General features: G+C 36.6%; 3 protein-coding genes across 3 annotated transcripts; all 3 read right to left on the bottom strand.

Annotated features, from left to right (window-relative positions):
- Positions 1-4247: 4247 nt before the first annotated feature.
- On the bottom strand, positions 4248-5291 carry LOC111486566 (lignin-forming anionic peroxidase-like). The gene is made up of 3 exons (XM_023133741.1): positions 5283-5291; positions 4613-4981; positions 4248-4531 (listed from the first exon to the last, which is right to left on the bottom strand). The coding sequence occupies exons 1-3, from the start codon at positions 5289-5291 to the stop codon at positions 4253-4255; spliced, it is 657 nt and encodes a 218-aa protein (XP_022989509.1). The 3' UTR covers positions 4248-4252.
- Positions 5292-5891: 600 nt separating this feature from the next.
- Positions 5892-7808, bottom strand: LOC111486088 (probable esterase PIR7A). Its single transcript, XM_023133095.1, has 3 exons — positions 7331-7808; positions 7024-7149; positions 5892-6212 (listed from the first exon to the last, which is right to left on the bottom strand). The coding sequence occupies exons 1-3, from the start codon at positions 7796-7798 to the stop codon at positions 5907-5909; spliced, it is 900 nt and encodes a 299-aa protein (XP_022988863.1). The 5' UTR covers positions 7799-7808; the 3' UTR covers positions 5892-5906.
- A 9350-nt stretch (positions 7809-17158) lies between these two features.
- Positions 17159-19327, bottom strand: LOC111486062 (flavonol synthase/flavanone 3-hydroxylase-like). Its single transcript, XM_023133064.1, has 3 exons — positions 18864-19327; positions 18287-18620; positions 17159-17724 (listed from the first exon to the last, which is right to left on the bottom strand). Exons 1-3 carry the CDS (start codon positions 19325-19327, stop codon positions 17464-17466), a joined length of 1059 nt encoding a protein of 352 aa, XP_022988832.1. The 3' UTR covers positions 17159-17463.
- Positions 19328-20125: the final 798 nt, after the last annotated feature.

Here is a 20125-nt window from a genome sequence, read left to right as displayed (position 1 = left end):
GTGATATAGATTTTTAGTTATGGTAATGTCCTTGGGCAGTAAAGAGTGAACGTTAACCCTACAAGACGATACTAGATTCTGAGTTATAGTGTTTAGGGACGATTGGAAGGCCAGAAGGGGTCACGAGATAGCACACTAACCGTAGGAAGTCAGAGAGAGCTGACATTGCAGAGTGCAGATATTCAACCCATGGATTTGAGCACAGGGTATCTTAAGCCCAGTATAAGATTAGATGCTTATACCCTAGCCTCTTGTGACCATAACCTTGGATGCCAAGCATGCCTCTATGCATATCACGTCGTAGACACTGAAAATATAGTACACTTAGGTAATTGCAACCACCAAAGGAATTAGAAACTCTACAAGCTGACCATTATCGTAAGAAAATTTTGGATAAGTTGGCATTAGAAGACATAAGATTCAGCAACTTTGAGATTATTGCTTTTTTTATTTTTTATTTATTTTTATTAAAAAAAAATGGAAAACCAAGGCTCTCTCACCCCATGCATTGGAGCATGCCTCCTACTACTACTACTAGTTCTCTTTAAAATATTAAATTCCTTTGCATTTGGATAACAACAAAGACTTAGATTATATATTTTTAAATTCATAAAAGAATATTCCTTTCATTTCCAAAAAATATATATTTTTTATAATTATATTATTATTAAAATACCATTTTGACCATGTCTTTTATAATTTATTTTATTTTAGTGTAAAAATTTAATCGAGAATGTAAAGAAAATTTCATATTACGTGAAAAGAAACCATATCTTTAGGGATATCAACTTTTGAATGAAACTAAAAGAAAATTTCCTAGTATATGTTCCTCGATGCTGAGGGCATCCCCGAAGGGAGGGCGATTTGGTGCATTGTATGTCCCATAATAGGTCCCATTCTTCTACCCTTTCCCGAGAGTCGATGAGTATTCATAGCTAAGAGACCATATCTTTAGGGATATCAGCTTTTGAATGAAACTAAAAGAAAATCTATGTAAACGATACTAATAAGTGATGTCGTTCTTATTAATTTAAAGTAAAAATAAATATTTTATAAATCTCTAAATTTTAAATTTTGATGTTCATTTTATACCGAATAAATCATCCATATATTTAATTTTTTTAATAATTAAACTATTAGATATATATTTAAATTATATATCTAATCAGAACATACTTCCCCATTTTCTTGAAGAATTTTTTAAAAAAATTAAGTTAAATTTTGAAAAGATAAAAAAAAAAAANAAAAAAAAAAAAAAAAAAAAAAAAAGTGATTTTGTAAGAAAATCATTTGTTTTATGGTGTTTAAAAATTGTGTATTTTTTAATAATTAATCTAAAAAAAAAAAAAACAAGGAAGTCGACGTGTGGATAGTAATTATTGACTTAATATTTTAAAATAATAAATAAAAAATCAAATGAACCATAATTTTTAAAATTAAATTTGACTTTTTATCTCGTTTAAAAGTTTCAATAATATCCGTACATTTAAAAAAAAAATTAAAAATAATTTTTTAAGTAAAAAAAAAAAAAAAAAAAAACAGGATATTAGTTAGAATAATGTATTGTAAGAAAAAAAAATTTAAAAAAAATATATCAAAATTATAATTAAAGAAATAAACAAAAATTTGTAAACCAGAAATATTTATTATCGAAAACCATTTTAATACGAGAGAGAGAAAGGGCGGTGTCTCTTGGAATGCTCCAAAAGCCAAATTAACCTCCAAACATGTGAATAATTGTCCCTTCGTCTATCCCAAAAAAATAATAATAATAAATAATAATAATAATAAAACCCTTAAAAATATTTTTTTTTTTAATTTCTTTAATATTTTCCATTTTAAAGAAAAATAAAAAAAAAATCACTTAACAATTGGCTTTCGTAATGTTAGTTAATTAAATAAACAACCATAAAGTCCTACATAAAATAACACATGATTTTAAGACATATATTTAAAAATGAAATACATTTATTTGTTTTTGAATAATTAAATATTTAAAAACATAAAATAAAATATATTATTAAGAAGAGGACCCTCCATTTCCACGGCTATAAATATAGAGAGATAAGACTTGAGGCATAGAAGAAATTAGAGAACAGAGCGACGCGGAAAATTGACGGAAACAAAAAAAAGAAAAAAAAGGCTTCAAAATGGCGATTCAGAGATTCGAACTCTACTTGGAGATGCTGAGATTGGCCATCAATTTCGTCGTCGTCGTCGCTGAATCCGTCGTCGAGGTAATCCACCAGGTTTCTCAGCCGCCGCAACGGCCGTCGACGACCTCTCGGACTCCGATTCCGTTCGTCGGTTTTTACCCTTGAAACTAACCATCTGACGGCGGCGATGTGGGGATGTTGGTTGTCTTTTTTGTATTTATTTATTTTTTGGAAAATAATTCCAATTGTAATTTTGATGGAATTTGTTGGGTTTATCGTTCCTTGAGACCGACAATAATTGAGTAACATGAACTCCTGCCCATACGATCTCCAATGGATAATATGTTTTTTTTTTTTTCCCCTCATTTTTTTCTCTTGATTGACCTAACCACCATTCCATTCCGAGTGAACAGGAAATTGAAGCTCTATCTCGAGTTACTCAGTTAACCGAAAAAGACTTTGTGTTAGGTCTAATCCGATGTTACAAAAAACTGAACCTAACATTACTCGAGATTCTTCTCCTCAATTTCCAATTTTTTTTTTAGGTCGATATGGGTTTATCTCAAAGGGACGTGGAATAGTATAAATTAAACTGACATGTGTATCACGATTCTATTAGGTTAAATTAACCGAGAGAATAAATGTTTTTGTTTTTTTTTTTAATTTCTTGAACTACAATGTTTTTACTTCATGTCAATGGAAAATAATAATAATACTAATACTAACAATAAATAAATAACATTTTTCTTATTGGTCCACTTTCATGTAGCCAAAGTTGACCCATTTGACTACTAAATTGTTTTGGGAGGAATGAATTTATGAAAAATATTGTAATAGTCTATACTCTTATCAAGCATATCAAGTACGTCATTTATCGATATATATATATATATATATTATGTACATAACTCATATATCATCATAATCCGTATATTATCATAATTTATACATTATCATATACTAACATACGACATCGTACAATAGAGTTCATACATCATCATAACTCATATAATTTTTTTTAGTAAGATCACTTAAGCTAGAGTACTCCCTAATTTACTCTTCTCTCTATATTTAGTTGTTTTTAATTACTAAATCTTCCTTTTTATCTATATTTACTCGGGTTGTCTTTTAATTTTGTTCTCATATATTCTAAATTTGGATTCCTATTTCCAAATCTTTCCTTATTTTAGTGTTTTCACACATTTTCTTGGTCATTCTATTTTTAATTTAATCATTTAGCTACTGATATAAATTTAATCTAATATTTACTCATCTGACCCGATTTACCAGAATTCTTATAAATGATTGACATTTAGTTTCTCTAATTCAAAGCTAAACCATTATTGTAATAATTAATGTTTCTCAAGTAAATCTGAAGTTATTTTTCTGTTTCTTTTTGTTGTTACACTGACGATGAATTGAAGAGAGATAATTGTGGGAAGGGATGAGAGGTCAGTGGAGAGGAGGGGAAAATTTGTTTTTTTTGTTTATTTATTTATTTATTATTAGTATATTTAACTATTTTTTTATAATTATTTTTATTTGTTTATTTTTTTATTTATTTCATTATTTATGATTTTTTTGGGCTATTATATGAGCCTGCCATTTAGGGGAGCGTACACTAACGTTGCTGTAACCACGAAGGGAAAGGAGCTGTATTGTAACGACCCTAAATTTTCACATACTCATAGTCGCTATTAGCGTTTCATTCTCATCTCCAATGCGGAAATATAACTCTTACATAAACATCATTTATAACTTAAACTTCGAAAAAATGATTAAACAACTTATTAAAAAACACACACATGGTCTGTTTACATACGAAATACTCAAATTTATAAAAAAATAAAGACAAATACAAAAGAATTTAAAAGAATGAAATGCAAAACAACCTATAAGAATTTAAATATGAGTCGACCCTATGCACATGACACAATCTCTGCTCGCGATGCCGCCGTCCTTTATACAAGTGCGCATTGCCTTTACCTGAAAAATGATGTAGTACACCACCGGAGTATTTTAAAGAATACTCAGCAATCATGATTTAGGACCTATCTCTAAACATCATAAGGGTGGCGTGGTGAGATTTGGTGTGACTAAATCAAGTGTGCTAATTTTTGGTCCCCTCCAGATGTGGGGCAATTTCTACGACGAGTGGTAGCAAATCCCGTGTCAATAATAGTTTGGTTATGTATCCTGTTGCGGAAAAGAAAGCATTGAGCTTGTCCTATGGTGTGAGAACCTGCAATAGAGAAAATTGAGACAAGTCCATCGAGGCTTTCTTCAAAGTGTGGAAGCTCGCTTTGGGCTAGAGTTTTGCTTGCAGAAGTAGAATCTCTTCTCCCAAGCTTTACCGTCCAGGATGGACCACCGACCTACATTTTGATATAAACAGTATTAGAAAAGTGTCACCATATATAGAATCAACTTGCATGCGTATTTAAAAAAATACTTAAACAAAAAGAAGCATCTCTTGCGGCCACAGCAAGGATATCTGCACAAGATACAACACCGGGACATATCTTCTCAACTTCAGTCTTAGCTTTGTGTATCACTCCATATCCTCTTGCAGAGTTTCTATTAGGCGCTGCGTTTTGTTCGCCTATCATAGAGGGTGTATCATCGAGCAATATGGATGCATCACAACCTTGAACGAAGCAGTCATGGAAATGGAGGCGGATGAGAGAGGCGGCCATTCGACGCTCTTGAGAAACTGCTTGCCTAATAACAGTTCTAATAGTAGTGAGGGCAGTAGGACAAGATTGATCGTAGAAAGTAGAGGAAAGTTGGGCATCACAAGCAATACCCAAAAGTATTGTGGAGGTCTACCAGGTTCTTAGGGTAATGTAAGCAACTTAAATCATATTCAGATATTGTGGAGGTCTACCAGGTTCTTAAGGGCATCTAGGCAATTTAGACTCCATTTCTCAATTCCAGGACGTCGAGGTTAGCCCCTCGACTAAACCAATCCCAGTGCAAACAGGTCTAACCTCTAATCACTCACGATTGTCTTAATACGTAAAATGTGTCTATCCTTTCACAAATGTTTATTAAAAAGATATTTTTATCACCCCTTAATGCATGAAAATGATAAGGTATAAATCATGCACACAATCAAACAATCACCCGGAGCATAGATCAGAATATCCTTTCCTCCATCATACCACAAATGAAGAAATTAAAACAGAAATGCTTCTTAGAAGTTTGACTTTAAAAGAAAAATCAAATTTTTCGTCGAGGCTCGAGTGGTACAAAATAGTTCCTAGAATTGCATTCCTAAATAACGAGTCCTAACTCTATGAACATAACCTTATTGGAGGTCCTACCCAATAAAGAAGAGAAAGTTGGAGAAGGGTCCTTTCCCACACATTCATAGCCTAAGTAAGCTTTCTATCCTAATGAAGTCTCAATAAGAACAGCAGAATAAACGACTTCTCGAGTTAGACCTTTGGAGGGTCGGTTCACTTGAATTGGCTACATTAGTCTTCTCCATGGACCTCTCGAAATAGAGCAAATATGTAGCCAATAATTTCCAAATTAAGTTGGCTATATGGTTCTATGAGAGCTCGCTAGCTAAGGTCCACCTTTCTTTTACGACGAAAAGTTACTAATATTTCTTTCATTTCATATCATTTTTTTAATAGAGTTATAATTACAAATACACGTGTAGAACTTCTCTTTCATATAATATTTGAATAATTAATTAGTTGATTAGTAAATATATTTAAGCCATACTCAACATATTATTAATTACATATCATATGTGGAAGAAGAAGCGAAGTCTTGAGCGATGGTGGTGAGTTGTTGGGCAAGTTGAAGGGGCTTGGAAGCCATGACCATGTGATCTGAACCCTTAACCACGGCCTGACGGTCTGGCTTGTTGAATGTGAGCATTGCCCACACCATGATCATGGATGTCATCTCGTCCTTTTCTGATATGATGAAAGCCCTTTTCACCGACCCGTATTTGTCTCTTGTCAGCCTCAGCTCCTTCATCGACTCCAAAATGCCGAACATCGCTTGGGGCCTCACCAGTGTTGTTGCCAATGTCAGATCCTATAATACCAACATACATGCCCACATCAATACTAGAGCTTATATCAGGTTTATTATAGCTTTTCCAATTTACTCTCTTAGCTTTTAGGTGAGTGTTCAAATTGACCGGTTGTAAATGATATTTGTTAGGAACCACGACCCTCCATATGGTATCATATTGTCTGCTTTGAATGTTAGCTCACATGGCTTTGTTTTTAGTTTTCTGAGAAGGTCTCCTACTAATGGACATGTATTCCTTACTTATAAACTTATGATCAACCTCTTAATTACCCGGTGTGGGACTCATCTCTCAACAATTTTCTGTTTGAACAAAGTACACTATAGAGTCTCCCCTGAGATCTATGGAGTCCTAGAACAGCTTTCTTCGAACAAAGTACACCATAGAGCCTCTCCTGAGATCTATGGAGCCCTAGAACAGCTTTCCTCGAACAAAGTATACCATAGAGCCTTCCCTGAGGCCTATGGAGCCCTCGAATAGCCTCCCCTTAATCGAGGTTCGACTCTTTTTCTAAAACACTCGAGCTGTTCGACACTTGAATCTCTTTTGATTTTACACCTTCGAGACTCACAACTTATTTGTTCGACATTTGAGGATTTTATTGACATGGCTAGGTTAAGTACATAGCTCCGATACAATGTTAGGAACCATCACCCTCCACAATGATATGATATTGTCTACTTCGAGCATTAGCTCACATGACTCTACTTTTTGTTTTCCCAAACACCTCATGCAATGGACATGTATTTCTTACATATAAACTCCCCTTTCTTCACTCGACTCAAGCATTAAGTCAAAAGAAGAACTACAAACCTCAGGTGGCGAGAGAGGGAAAAGCTTGGCTTCCAATTCTTCTTGAGAGAATAGGAATAGGTTCGAATTAGAAGCTTTGGAATCCTCTTCAGAGTAGAAGGCTCTTAGCATTTGAAGTATTTTCATCTAAAAAAAAATAAATAACTTTATAAATGTCCATGGTTAGACGAACATGCCTACTCTCCAAATGATATGATATTGTCCACGCAATAATATTTTTTGATTATAAACCCACGAGCATTCCCTAAATTAACTGACGCGGAACTTTCATTATCCAACAAAAATTAACACGAGTTAGATTTCAAACCAGTTTCTCAATGGTAAAAGACCCCACGATGGGACCAGGCATGGCTGCAGTCACAAAAATGGCAACAGAGACTTTCTCAGGGAACCTCTCCATGGCCATGGAGATACCGAGCCCGCCGAGGCTGTGGCCGACCAGAACAATCCGTTCATCTGAAGGCAACGCTTCCATGAAGCTCAACAATGGCTCGAAGTACTCGGTAAGCGATGCCAACGACTCGGGCTGCGTCTGGTTGATCCCAGCAGCGGCCATGTCGAGTGCAGTCACTTTATGACCAGCCGTTTGCAAGAGGGTAATGACCTTGTACCATGACCAAGCGCCAAGACATGCGCCATGAACGAGCACAAAGTGCGAATAGGTCGATTCAGATTGATCAGAACTCCACGTTGGAGAGGAGAACGAAACCAGAATGAGAACCAAAAACGGTAGCAAAAGCTTTTGCATTGTATTCTCCGTGCTCCTAGCTGCCATGTTGATATGTGTTTTAAACCATCTCCATAAATTATTAATTTAAAAAAATTAACTTGAACGGACAATACTTATTAGAAGTTATAGCCACAATAAATAAATAAATAAATAAATAAATAAATAAATAAATGCATCAATAAACTACAGCCGTCATTTTATATTTGTTTTTTCTTGGTTCTTTTGATTATTTAATTTTTGTAAATATGGTTAAATTAAATTTATTATTGGAAACCATACATTAAAAACAATTATAATTATGATAATAATAATTTTAATATAATAAATCATTCTATTATTAGTTGGAGTTTGTTTTATATGTTTGATTTATGATATTAGGAGAGGGTATTTAGGGCAATTAATGGTGAATTTTGAGGTGGAGGAAGCTTAAGAACTCATCAACTCAGCCTTACCCATTGCTTAATTCAATCTTTGGATATAATTCAATCCCAAGTAAGATAATGGGAACTTATTTTAATTACTCGTCTTTTTTTTTTTTTTTTTTTTAAGTTTTATCAAATTCAAGAACTGAGTTGGAGATCGAATTGATGATATGTAGTTCTAACGACAGTTTTAAATGTCGAGATCCTCAATTTTACGAACATGTCAATAGATATAATGTCGATGTTTATAATTTTCAAATTGGGTTTTATAAGGTTATTTAAGTATAATTTGAATTTGATTTTTAGAATATGTTTTACTAGCTTCGTTTTACCTCAATTAGGGAGGTTCATTTTTCTCTCATGTACCACTCCATTCAAATCTATGTTTAAACTTGAAACCATTTGATACCTTTAGGCTAAGTTAAGTTCGTTTATATATTATAATCTGATGTCGTGGGTCTACCTAGGATGAATCAAACATGGAGGGATAGATTTGGAGTCAATTGAAGAATACATTTTCTGACGACTTTAGCTCAGCTTCTCAGCTGATCCAACTTGGGTATGATATGCTCTAACCATTTTCTACCATGTTTTGACTTTTCAGGAGCAATTCTCGATACTTGGAAGGTGTTTAAGGTTAGGCTATTGTTTAGCCAATTTAAAATTATTTGGAGTTAAGTTTTAGATCATTTTATGCAAATTATGTGAGTCAATTTTCCTACTATAATTCTAAGTTATGACGGTGGGACTCCTAAGGTATAATTAGATTTCAAAGAGCTCCTAGCATGAAGAGAGTATAGTAACTTTGATTTAGGCCAACCAGGTAAGTGGCTCTTCTGTCGACTTGGTTAGACAAATTGTATGATGTATGATAACGCGTGCTCCATGGTCCCTCCATATGTCATAATTATGATTGATATGCTGTGTTATGGTATGTTATACTATGCTATGCTATACTATGTTATGTTATGCTATGCTATACTATGTTATGTTGTGCTATGCTATGTTTTTAAGCTATGTTATAATGTGATTATGTCATGTTGTAGAATCATGTTTATGATATCGACAATCTATGATGCATAAACCTCTATACATCTAGCAAGATTCGACCAGAATTATGTAAGCATGATTCATATGCCCATTATATTATAAATGAATGGAGGTTTGGCTTGCATCATAGACTTATGTCATGATTTTAAGCTATGGGAACCTCATGCTTTTTTATGTGACATATGCATTGAGATACTTTCCTATTATGGTTAGTAGGGATGCGTACCTTATGACATTTAAGTACGGATGTATACCTTACAACATTTATGTTTGGTATGATGTTATGTGAGCTCTTTCCCTCTGTGGTGTCTGGTAGCATCAGCACACACAAACCTAACAAGCCAAACCTACGAGGTACGTATACGAGCTCGCCTGATAGGTCCGTGTACGCTATGCGGACCGTGTGTAGGGAAGTACTACACATTCAACCCTGGACTGGAAATCAGCTCAAGATCATGCTACAATTTTTTAAAAGATAGATCCCACCATATTGCATGTGATTTCATTTCTCGACCCCAATGGTAGAATCACTTACTAGTATTTCTTAAAATACTCAAGTTACGTGCTACTCTTAGTTTTCAAAAGAAGGTAAGGCACCCCATGTAGGATGACGGCGTCACGATTAAACCATGAAACCAACGTTACATTAGGTACATTAATGTCTATGTTATGGTAGGTACATTAATGTCTGTTTGGTAACCCTTATGTTAGATTAGGACTTGTTTTATTTTATTTAAATTCATGTCATTTACATTTCACTTCTTTATTTCATGACAATGTTGTTTTAAAGTATGTATTGTGAATGATAAGTCCATGACACCTTTTTATGAAATATTTTAAATGAATGTTTTCCGCACGTATTAGTCACGTCATGTATGTAGTTGTGACCTTGTTATTAATTGAAAAATAGAGTCGTTACAGTTGATATCAAACCAGTACCTCTCCCAGTAAGATGTGATTCGGGGACGAACCAAGAAAAAAGGTAGTTGGCATGTGACACCCGAGTAAAGGAGAGGTACATGAATGAACCGATACCACATCTAAATGAGAAGGATCTTGAGGATAGGATAACTAAGAGATACTTAAAATAATTGAAAGTCACTACCTATACCAACAAAGTGTACCTTCTTTTTCAACGGCTCAATCATATAAATTCCATGGTTAAGCGGTCCTTCCAGAACTGTCCTAGCCATTTTTCTTCTTCAATTAGGGCATTGACATTGGTTCATATTTCGAGAAAAAGTCTCTTGTTTTTCATTCCTGCCGTAGATCGAGTTCTGGGGAGGAATTCCAGCTCATCATTTTTGTTCACCAGAGAGAGAAGACTCTGGCATTCTGGCTTCGCTTCTTCTTGGGCTCAGACGCCAACCTCTGCAGGTGAGGTTTGAACTTCGAGAAAATCCAATGACGACTACTTGTGCACCTCCTTCTCCTCAAAGGAGACCCATTTCTTTCTTGTGAGACTTTGTAATCCAGAACCTCCTCCAAAATCTCTTATCCGTGATTCCTCTCGATCACCCCCGGACCTCCCCGAGTAAGTGAGGAATATTTCGACATAATTGTCTGCTAATTTAGGTCTTGTTCCAGTTGCTTCGCCCCAACAAAGTAAATCCACGCGAAATTGGAATCCTTTTCATTTTGCTTATCTTGAATCATTGAGAAGGCTGGAATGCCAACACAGGAAATGTCTAAGCCTTTTTCGATTTCGCTCCTCAGCAGGAGAAAATTCATATCGGTGTCATATAATTACTACCATGGCCGGAATGAAAATCGACTCGAAGTAGGGAAAGATGTGAAGATGCGAGACTGGAAAGTAAAGGCAAAGGCAAAGGAACGAAGGGTTACCTCCTAAGAATTTTTCTGGAATGCATGTGAGTGAAGACAAAGCATGCTGGAAGAACTCATATTGGTCTATAGAGATAGTTTTCACTCTTAAGAAGTGAAGACTAAGTAACGTGGCCATGTTGTAGAGGGTGCAAAAGAATGTCGGGATCATTAAGTTCCAAATTTGAATTCTGAACCCTGGGCATGACTCATTATGAATGGTGCCAGAGTTCTAAGCTTATAGACTTTGTAGACTAGCCTATAAGGTAGACTCAGCATGTTTTCTGGCCCCACCATTGATGCACGGTCGTTGTCATGTATGTATACAAAAGATTATAAATGGTTATGTTGAATATTATGATGATTGATTGTGTTTATGTGATAAGGGTTGTAGACTTAGTATATCATGTGCATGTTATAGATTATGCTACCTAAAGGACGTGAAAGAGGTTAAAAAGGAGGATGACCCCCTACAAGAGGACGAGGCAGGGGTAGAAGGAGTCTGATTCATGAGGGATCCATGACTCGAACAAACGCAGCAGCGCCACCCCCAGTGGCGCCTACGGCGCGACTAGATCCCACGACAACCCTGATGTGGGAATCATTTCAGGTCATGATGTACCATGGTGGCCAATCAGCAAGTCAACAATGTGACATCAACGAGAGAGGCTAGGTACCTATAGGACTTCAAGAGGTATGACCCTCATATATTTACCGAAACCTCAGAGGATCCGATGATGACACAACTATGGTTGTCTTCGCTAGAGACAATCTTCCAATTGATGAACTGTCTAGATGACCATAAGTGTCATGCATGTCATTTATGTTGTATAAGGATGCAAAAGTATGGTGGGAGTCTACCGAGAGATTCTTAGCCCGACAAAGGTGTGATACTGTGGTCCCAATCCAAAGAGGTCTTTTGGGAGGAATAATACCCAGAGGCGACTCAACTCTGAAAACAACAAGAATTCATTTAACTGATGTAGAATGGATGTTTTGTCATTGCCTACACGGAAATTAAAATACATGACTGATATTACTCAATATGATACCTTTTGATTCAGAGAGGAAATGTTGGAGGGAGTTTCCCTCATGGAAAATGAGGAGAGAGCTAATGAGACTGAAGTTGTTTGCCCGTGAATTGGTTGACATAGAGTTTAAGTTGGCTTAGAAGTTCGTCCTAAGCTTGGACGAGAGAATCCATCGTACCATCAAGGCCAAAGCTCCTACCACCTATGTTGCCTTTGAGAGCAACTAAGGCTATAGAAGGAGCTAGGGTCGAAGAACACTGAGGGCCGGCAGCATTGACAATCACAGTAGGACAGAAATGGCGGTATGACTAGATGGAACCGCATCGTCAACCATCTGTGCACCAACTGCAACAGGCGAACAAATACCGTAGGGACTGAGGGCATGGTCAGCAGTTAGACTGACATGGGGTTTAAGGAGACGAGAGACCCTAGTGCAGTGAGTCTGGTAGGAAATATTGGGGATGGTGTTAGTGGAAGAATGAGTGGTTGAATGGTTGATGAGAAGATTGTATTATAAAGAGTAAGAAGACTCTATATATACAGTAAACAAATCAAACCTAAATCAACTCCTAACTATAAGGAGATTTAATCAGTCAGATACTAACTGACAGCAATCTAAACAAACACACGATCTTTAACGCTCCTCCTTGCTTAGATGCTGTGAACTCCAAGCTTTTTCCTAAACACTCATCTTACTCCAATTATCTTTCTGTTTAGAGGTCGATCAACCAACTCCCATGTTTTATTTTTCTCGATCATCGAAAGCACCTCCTACATTGCAGCCATCCAATGTTAACTGTTTTTTGCATCATGTAACCCTACAGGCTCACAAATAGCTACATTACACCTTTGATAAATATCAGAGAGTAACTTTGTACCTCTCACAAGTGCATCATCAACCAAATCATCTTGTTGTTCATCTTCAGACTCTTCTTGTCGTTCATCTTCACTCCTCTAACATGCTACCAAAGGTTAAGTCGTTTGGTGCATTAGAAATCTGATTCACATTCGTTAGTTATTCCTAATTCCATTGCTCATTTTCAGCAAATGAACATCTCGGCTCACAATAACCTGACTAGTGTCCGGTTGAAAAACTCAGTAAGCTTTGGATATAGTGTTATACCCAACAAAGATTCCAGCTTCTGCCATTTTGTCAAGCTTATCACATTTGACCTGTGGAATGTAAGTGAAACAAAGACACCAAAATACTCAAAGGAACTTTAAAGAAGGTTTGTAACCATACCAAGTTTCAAATGGTGTCAGGTCCTTCACAGCTGTTGTTGAAATTCGATTTTGCAAGTACACAGCAGTGTTTGCTGCTTCTCCCCAAAAACGTTTTGGAAGATTCTTCTCATGAAATATGCATCTCGTCATCTCCATTATGAGTCTATTTCTCCTTTCACTGACGTCATTCTGTTGAGGAGTGTATGGTGCTGTCAATTGATATTCAATTCCAGCCTCTTCACAAAACCTGTTAAAAGTTTCTGAAGTGTACTCCTTGCAATTATCTGATCTTACAGTTTGAATCAAGCATGCACTTTCATTCTCAACTCTGGCTTTGAATTTCCAAAATACACCAACAACTTCTGACTTTTGCTTCATAAAAAAGATCAAACACATTCTTGTGTTAGATCATCAATAAAAATAATGTAATAAAGATTACCATTTAATGATGGTGTTCACTGAGGACCACAAATATCAGTATGAACCAGTTGCAATTTTTTCGAGGCTCTCCATGCCTGTTTAGGAAAGGGTTGCCTATGTTGCTTCCCAAAATTACAAGCACGACAAGGAGGCATGTCATCATCAATGTCATTGAGTCCTTCTACCAGCTTCTTTAACTGCATCTGAAGCAAACCTCGATGATGAAAGTGCCCAAGTCTTTTATGTCAAATCTTAGTGGCACTAGCTCTGGATATAAAGGTCATCTGCTCTTTCTCCATCGGATTTAGAGCAAAGTTTTTTCCTTTCATTTTGACATTGAACAATTCTTTGCTAGTAGCATCTTTGATCAAGCACCGCTTATTCTCAAATAACACTTTATAGCCTTTATCAAGTAATTGATCAACACTTAATAGATTTTGATCAATTTTAGGTACAAATAAAACATTTGGAATAAATTTTGTACATTCATAACTTGTTATAGCTACTATGTCTTTTCCTTTGACTTTCAAGTGTTCACCATTGTCAATCCTCACTCTCTTGACTTTAGTGTCTCTTAATTCCTCAAAAAACTCCTTGTCATGTGTCATATGGTTTGGGCACCTACGGTCAATCAACTAGCTCTCGCTTGATTCTTTGCCTGAGGTGACCACAAACAATTGATCTTCTTCTTCTTGATCAATTACCTATGCATCTACTTCTTTCACCTGATATTTGGCTTTACAGATCACAGCTTCATGTCCAAGTTGATTGCACTTGGAGCAGAAGGCGTTAAGTCTTCTCCAACACTTGTATGGTGGATGATCTTTCTTCTCACAATGGCGGCAAGGTGGATAGAATTTTTTGGAACCTCCTCCTATAATTGGCAGATGAATCTCCATTCGTCGATTGGTTTTTTAAAATTTTCTTGTTTTTATACCTGCTATTGTCTTGATGTTTGACATGTAAGGCACCTTCAATCACCTCTTCTTACCTCATAGACCTCCTTTGCTCTTGTGCTTGTAAAGCATTCAAGAACTCTGTAAGAGAAATCTTTGACAGGTCTTTGGTATTCTCCAGAGTAGTAATGGTGGCTTCAAACTTCTCTGGAAGTTCCAGTGACTAGCAGCTTTTCAACGATCGTGGAATCATTTAACACAGAACCAAGTGATCTCACCTTGTTGGCGATGCTGAGAAGTCTGTTAGAGTACTCTTTCACCGACTCAGACTCCTTCATCTTCTGACACTCAAAATCCCTAATCAAATTTAGGACTTCCATTCCACGAGTCCTCTCATCTCCTTCATATTCAGCTTTCAGGTAATCCCAGATTTCCTTTGGGACATTATTTGCATGAAGATCATTTGAGATACAGCTGCAAATAGAGTTTTTGCCTTTGATTTTCTTATCTTCTTTTCTTTCTGTGCTTTGATTTGTGCTACAGTAGGATTTGCTAGAAGTGGACGGACCTCGTAATCCTCTTCTATTGCTTCCCAAAGATCCAAAACCTCCAAATGAGTCTCCATACGAACTACCCACATTTGATAATTGTCTCCATCGAAGACTAGGGGTGCAACAACTGAAAAACTGGATTCTCCTCCCATTTTGATCTCATTGTCTCCATGGAAGACTAATGGTGCAACAACTGAAGAACTGGATTCTCCTCCCATTTTGATCTCACAAATCCCTCAAGAAGACTGCTTTGATACCAATTGTTAGTGGAAGAATGAATGATTGAATGGTTGATGAGAAGATTGTATTACGAAGAGCAAGAAGCCTCTATATAGAGAGAATAAAAAAAATATTTAGAAAATCTACCTAAAAATCTGGTAACAAATTCGTAAACAAATCAAAAACTAAATCAAACCAAAACTAAATAACTCCGGACTATAAGGAGATTTAATTAGTCAGATACTAACCAACAACAATCTAAACAAACACGTGATCTTTAACAGACACGTTCATAACCAACCTTAAGGGAAACTCAAGCCCCATATTCATTTTTCGACCGACTTTGTGGGTTCGTTGGACCTTATGCAAGGTTTTTCTTCACCAACCGAACATCGCTCGTGCAGAATCCAAGTTTGTTCAGTCACACACGCTGCCTGCACATGCATGTTCAATAATTCGCGACACAACTGACTTACCTCTACACTAGGCCAAGTCATTCAACTCGATCTTGCCTCTACTCGAGGCCAAGTGCTCAAAGCAATATGTCTTGACGTCATCCCAAGTCACAGGTGTTGCCGGTCATCGTAACTCACTCCTTCATGCTATCGAGAATGGGTCCACGTGTCATTCATCTCATCGGGGACATCCCGAACATCCATCCATTTGGGCTCAATCGATACCGTACCCGATAGTGGGTGCAAAATTCAACCTCCGACGTGCGGGCAGGGACACAATATCGGCACGCCTGTGCCGCCTGATAATGTCCTTGAAAAACTCATTTCAAAGGAAGTCATCCGAGACACTCGTCTCAAAACGCTCGCCCTCACTATGACACACGCATATTTCATAAGGCCCAGGGGTGGTGGACAGCTGACATCATGGCTCCCTCTATAGTACATTTTGAAGCATTTCCAAACTAGCGGGTGTAGACATGATTTATGTGAATGGACATATGGTGTCATGGAGCGTCTGTCCGGTGTCTGATTGACACCAAGTTTGGCGAGCTTTCATATTTCATATGGACGGAATTGACTCCAAAACCTCATGCCCAAGTTTTCTTCAAAATCCCGACTTTCGAGGTTAAGGCCCAAGGCCCTACCCAACCCTTCAACAAGCCTATCTGTAAAGCTCATGTCTACTCATTGTCCCTATCTTGCTTATGCCTTGTTTCCTCTTCAATGCACACAGATTATATAGTGTGTTGGATGATGCACGTCCTCCTCGGTCGCATTATGGTATACTTCCATATTGGCCCTCGCGTGGCCAAATGGACACCTCTTGAGGTTCACCACTTTGCTCGACTCATCATGAAATTTACAACCTACTCTTTTCATAGTATGGTTGTGAGATTGTGACACCTAACCCGAACTAAAGCATGCTTCAAGTGCAGCCAAGATGGTCATGGTGCTTGAACTGCACAAAAGAGAGTTTTGGGGGATGCCCCAACTTTGCTCATTTATTTATGTGTCATTTACTAGTCAGGTCTTATTGCATGGGTTACTCATGGGTGAAGGATGGTTAAGTGCAATAGAGGGACAGACACCATTTCACCGAAAGTTTCAACAAATGGACTCAATGGAGGAATGAGTTGGCAATAAAATGTTTGATACATGGAACAACCTTCATAGTTAGCTATATATATATTCAACGCGATTGAATGTAATTTATTGTCAAATAATGGCTATTAAATGTACTTTTAAATGAATTAAGTACAGCTATTGATTTAAATTTATGTGCAATTGAATGCCTAAAAAAAATTAGAAAATGATTTCATACCCAAAACACCAATTTATTAAACTCAGATTTCACTATCAATATAACTCAACACCCCATACGCTAGCTTCCTAAATTTTGACTTCAAAACTCACCACCTCAAATACCAACTTACTAACCCCTCTCATAACCCAACTCAACGTCCCGTTACAGAACATCCCGAACGCCCCCCTAAATAGTTACGGAACGTCCCGAACGCCCCCCTAAATAACTATCATATATCTTCTTATCTATTGAATTTATTGGAAAGGATACACTGAACACACAAGGAAGTGGAAGACAAGAGAGAGCTTCAGGAACTCACACAGGCAGCCTAAAATGGTCAATTTGGACGTTTTCCACTTTTTGCTTCTGGAAATCACTGCGGTTTCTGGACGCAAAGAACTTCCCAAAGTTGTATTCTCTGTATTTTGGGGGATTTTGTTCATTCACAACCTCCTCCAATGGCTTCACCATTGTATGGTGCGCTGGAAAGAAGAAGAATGGAATCGAAAACCTTTCCTTCTCTGTATTCACCACAACCCTGTGCTCCACACTTTCGTATTTGTCATTGCTCCAAACCTGCACAGCACACACAACATGAACTCGGATCGATCATACGACACTCGTACGACATTCATCAGTGGCAAATATCTATATTCCACATTCTATTAACAATGTAAATGAAGTTCTATGCCTAAGAGTTCTAGTCATCCAATCACTGGTCTCTGTCATTAGCTTTTGGAGAGACCAGAGAAGTTTTATACCTAAGAGGTATTGTACCCTAACGCTACAACTAAAATACTGCATACCAATTGTTGTAGCGGAAGCGGAAGTAAGATCGATTATACTCAGACACCCACAAATAGAAATTAAACAAAGAAACAAAGATTTACGTGGTTCGGAGAGAATAAATTCTCCTAAGAATAAGAACTAGATAAGTAGTATAGATATGGCAAAGCCCTTGACACCTCCATCAATCCTCCTTCAGAAAACCAAGTTCCAGAACTCATTTCAAAACCAAGTTCCAGAACTCATTTCAACTTCTTAAAATCTTATGATTTTCAGATAACCATGGACGAAGAAATTCCATATATGTTTATATATGCAATGGCAAAATCTATGTCAATAGGTAGAAACATACTTGAACAATGTCACCAATGTTAACAATATATGCATTTGAGATTGGTTTGACAGGAATCCATTCTCCATCTGATTTTCTCCTCACTTGCAGCCCTCCAACACCATCTTGGGCAAGGATAGTCAAGGCACCAGCATCCTTGTGACGCCCAACGCCAAGCACAAGATCTGGAGATGAGCATGGAGGATAGCGATTCAATCTCACCATGCTCATTTGCTCATCTTGGAAATAACCCTTCAATCTATCCGCAATGGGCAATCCAAGACTCAAACAAATCAGCCCCAGTAGCTTATAAGCTAACAATTCCAACTCCTTTGCATACTCCTCACATGTTTCCCTGTTCATGAACAATACAACACGAAACGCAAGCTCATAGGAATTTATACAAACAGTTGGTGTTCGGTTCTCCAAACTCAATAACAATTCCCTAAATTCAATTTCAAGTAATCCTAACATATAATATAAAGAAACATAAACAAAATTTCTGCAATGGGAGCTAGAACAGGCGAAGAACAGGAATCTGTGTTCGGTATATATTTAATTCAAGACAAAGAATAAAATCGCCAGAAATGAGAAGTACCTAAATTCAGGGGGATATTGTGGCCACTGATTAGTCAATACCCTCAAACTCGTGCCATCGGGCTCGTGCGAAGCCGGAACCAACGTCCGATCCCTAACCAAGAAATCAAACACCTCCTTCCAATCCCTAACGTTTTTCGTATTCTCACCGTCATGGTACCCCATAGCGTTGGCTGCATCTCTCTTCACCTTCCTCTTCTCCTCTATTCCCTGGTCAAAAAACAACTTCGCTACTTTCTCCATTCTCGCGAGCAACTCCATGGGAACTCCATGGTTGATGACCTGGAAGAAACCCCAGTTCTCGCAGGCAGAGGCTATGTCAGAAACAAGTTGTTCTACGCTACGAGAGTCGGAGATGGAGAGATCAATGGTGGGAACTTCGTCGATGGGGTCGACGTGTTCGAGCTTCGGACGGTGCTCAATGGGTTGGATAAAGGAAGCATCAAAGGCCAAGGCCTCTCCCATGGCTGCGATTCGATGGATGCCTTGAATGAAGACTCTAGAAAGGAATTGTAAGGAGAGATCGCCATTACCACCGCGTTATAAGCAGTGAGGAGTAATGAATTTGGACGGATTTACAGCTCCCGTTGATCAGCATACTTACAATTCAAAATATTAAAAAAGTAGGAAAGAAGATTGTTATTCTATAAGAATTGAGAAATTGAATTAAAATCAAAGTTATGTTTTTACTAATATTCATATAAAAAAAATAATAATAATTAAATAATAAGAATAAAATAAAATATATTTTATAGAAAAGAAATAATAAGATATATTTCAAAAATAATAATTCTCTAAATATTATATCTGATCTTTGTCTATATTTTCTTATCTCTTTCACTCTCCGTAATTCTAAATTGTGTAACTGTGTTTACAACACAGACTAATTTATTAATACCGACGGAGAAGTGAGGGTTTAAAGTGAGAGTCGACTTCAAGATATTACATTTATTTTAATTAAAAATAGATATTATATTTATTTAGCCTTTTTTAAAATATCAACTTTTTATTTTCAATTTTGAAAGTTGAACAACTTTCAACCAACCCAAATATGAGTTTTTGATTAAAGGAGTTGTTTAAAAACTATTCCCAATAAATTATAATTAAAAAAATAAAATAGGTAACAAATGGTAAATTAAAGTAAATTAAAGTAAAATTTAAAAAAAAATTGACAATACACGGACCCAACTCGAAATTATTTTATTATTTTTAATTTTTAATGTCTTCGATTACATTCGAAAAATTATAAATTGTGGATAAATA

The sequence above is a fragment of the Cucurbita maxima genome, unplaced genomic scaffold (genome assembly GCF_002738345.1).
Source record: "Cucurbita maxima cultivar Rimu unplaced genomic scaffold, Cmax_1.0 Cma_Scf00011, whole genome shotgun sequence".
NCBI classification, from domain to species: domain Eukaryota; kingdom Viridiplantae; phylum Streptophyta; class Magnoliopsida; order Cucurbitales; family Cucurbitaceae; genus Cucurbita; species Cucurbita maxima.
Note: the sequence above shows the minus strand (reverse complement) of the source record. Positions and strands in the feature narration are given on the sequence as shown.

Coding starts and splice junctions, on each gene's coding strand:
- LOC111486088 (XM_023133095.1), bottom strand. CDS start 7,798: ATGGCAGCTAGGAGCACGGAGAATACAATGCAAAAGCTTTTGCTACCG. Junction 7,150..7,330: donor CTTTTACCATTGAGAAACTG/GTTTGAAATCTA, acceptor ATTTTTTTTTAG/ATGAAAATACTTCAAATGCT. Junction 6,213..7,023: donor TCCCTCTCTCGCCACCTGAG/GTTTGTAGTTCT, acceptor TTGGTATTATAG/GATCTGACATTGGCAACAAC.
- LOC111486062 (XM_023133064.1), bottom strand. CDS start 19,327: ATGGGAGAGGCCTTGGCCTTTGATGCTTCCTTTATCCAACCCATTGAG. Junction 18,621..18,863: donor CAATATCCCCCTGAATTTAG/GTACTTCTCATT, acceptor GTTCATGAACAG/GGAAACATGTGAGGAGTATG. Junction 17,725..18,286: donor ACATTGGTGACATTGTTCAA/GTATGTTTCTAC, acceptor TGTGCTGTGCAG/GTTTGGAGCAATGACAAATA.
- LOC111486566 (XM_023133741.1), bottom strand. Junction 4,532..4,612: donor CAAGAGATGCTTCTTTTTGT/TTAAGTATTTTT, acceptor ATCAAAATGTAG/GTCGGTGGTCCATCCTGGAC.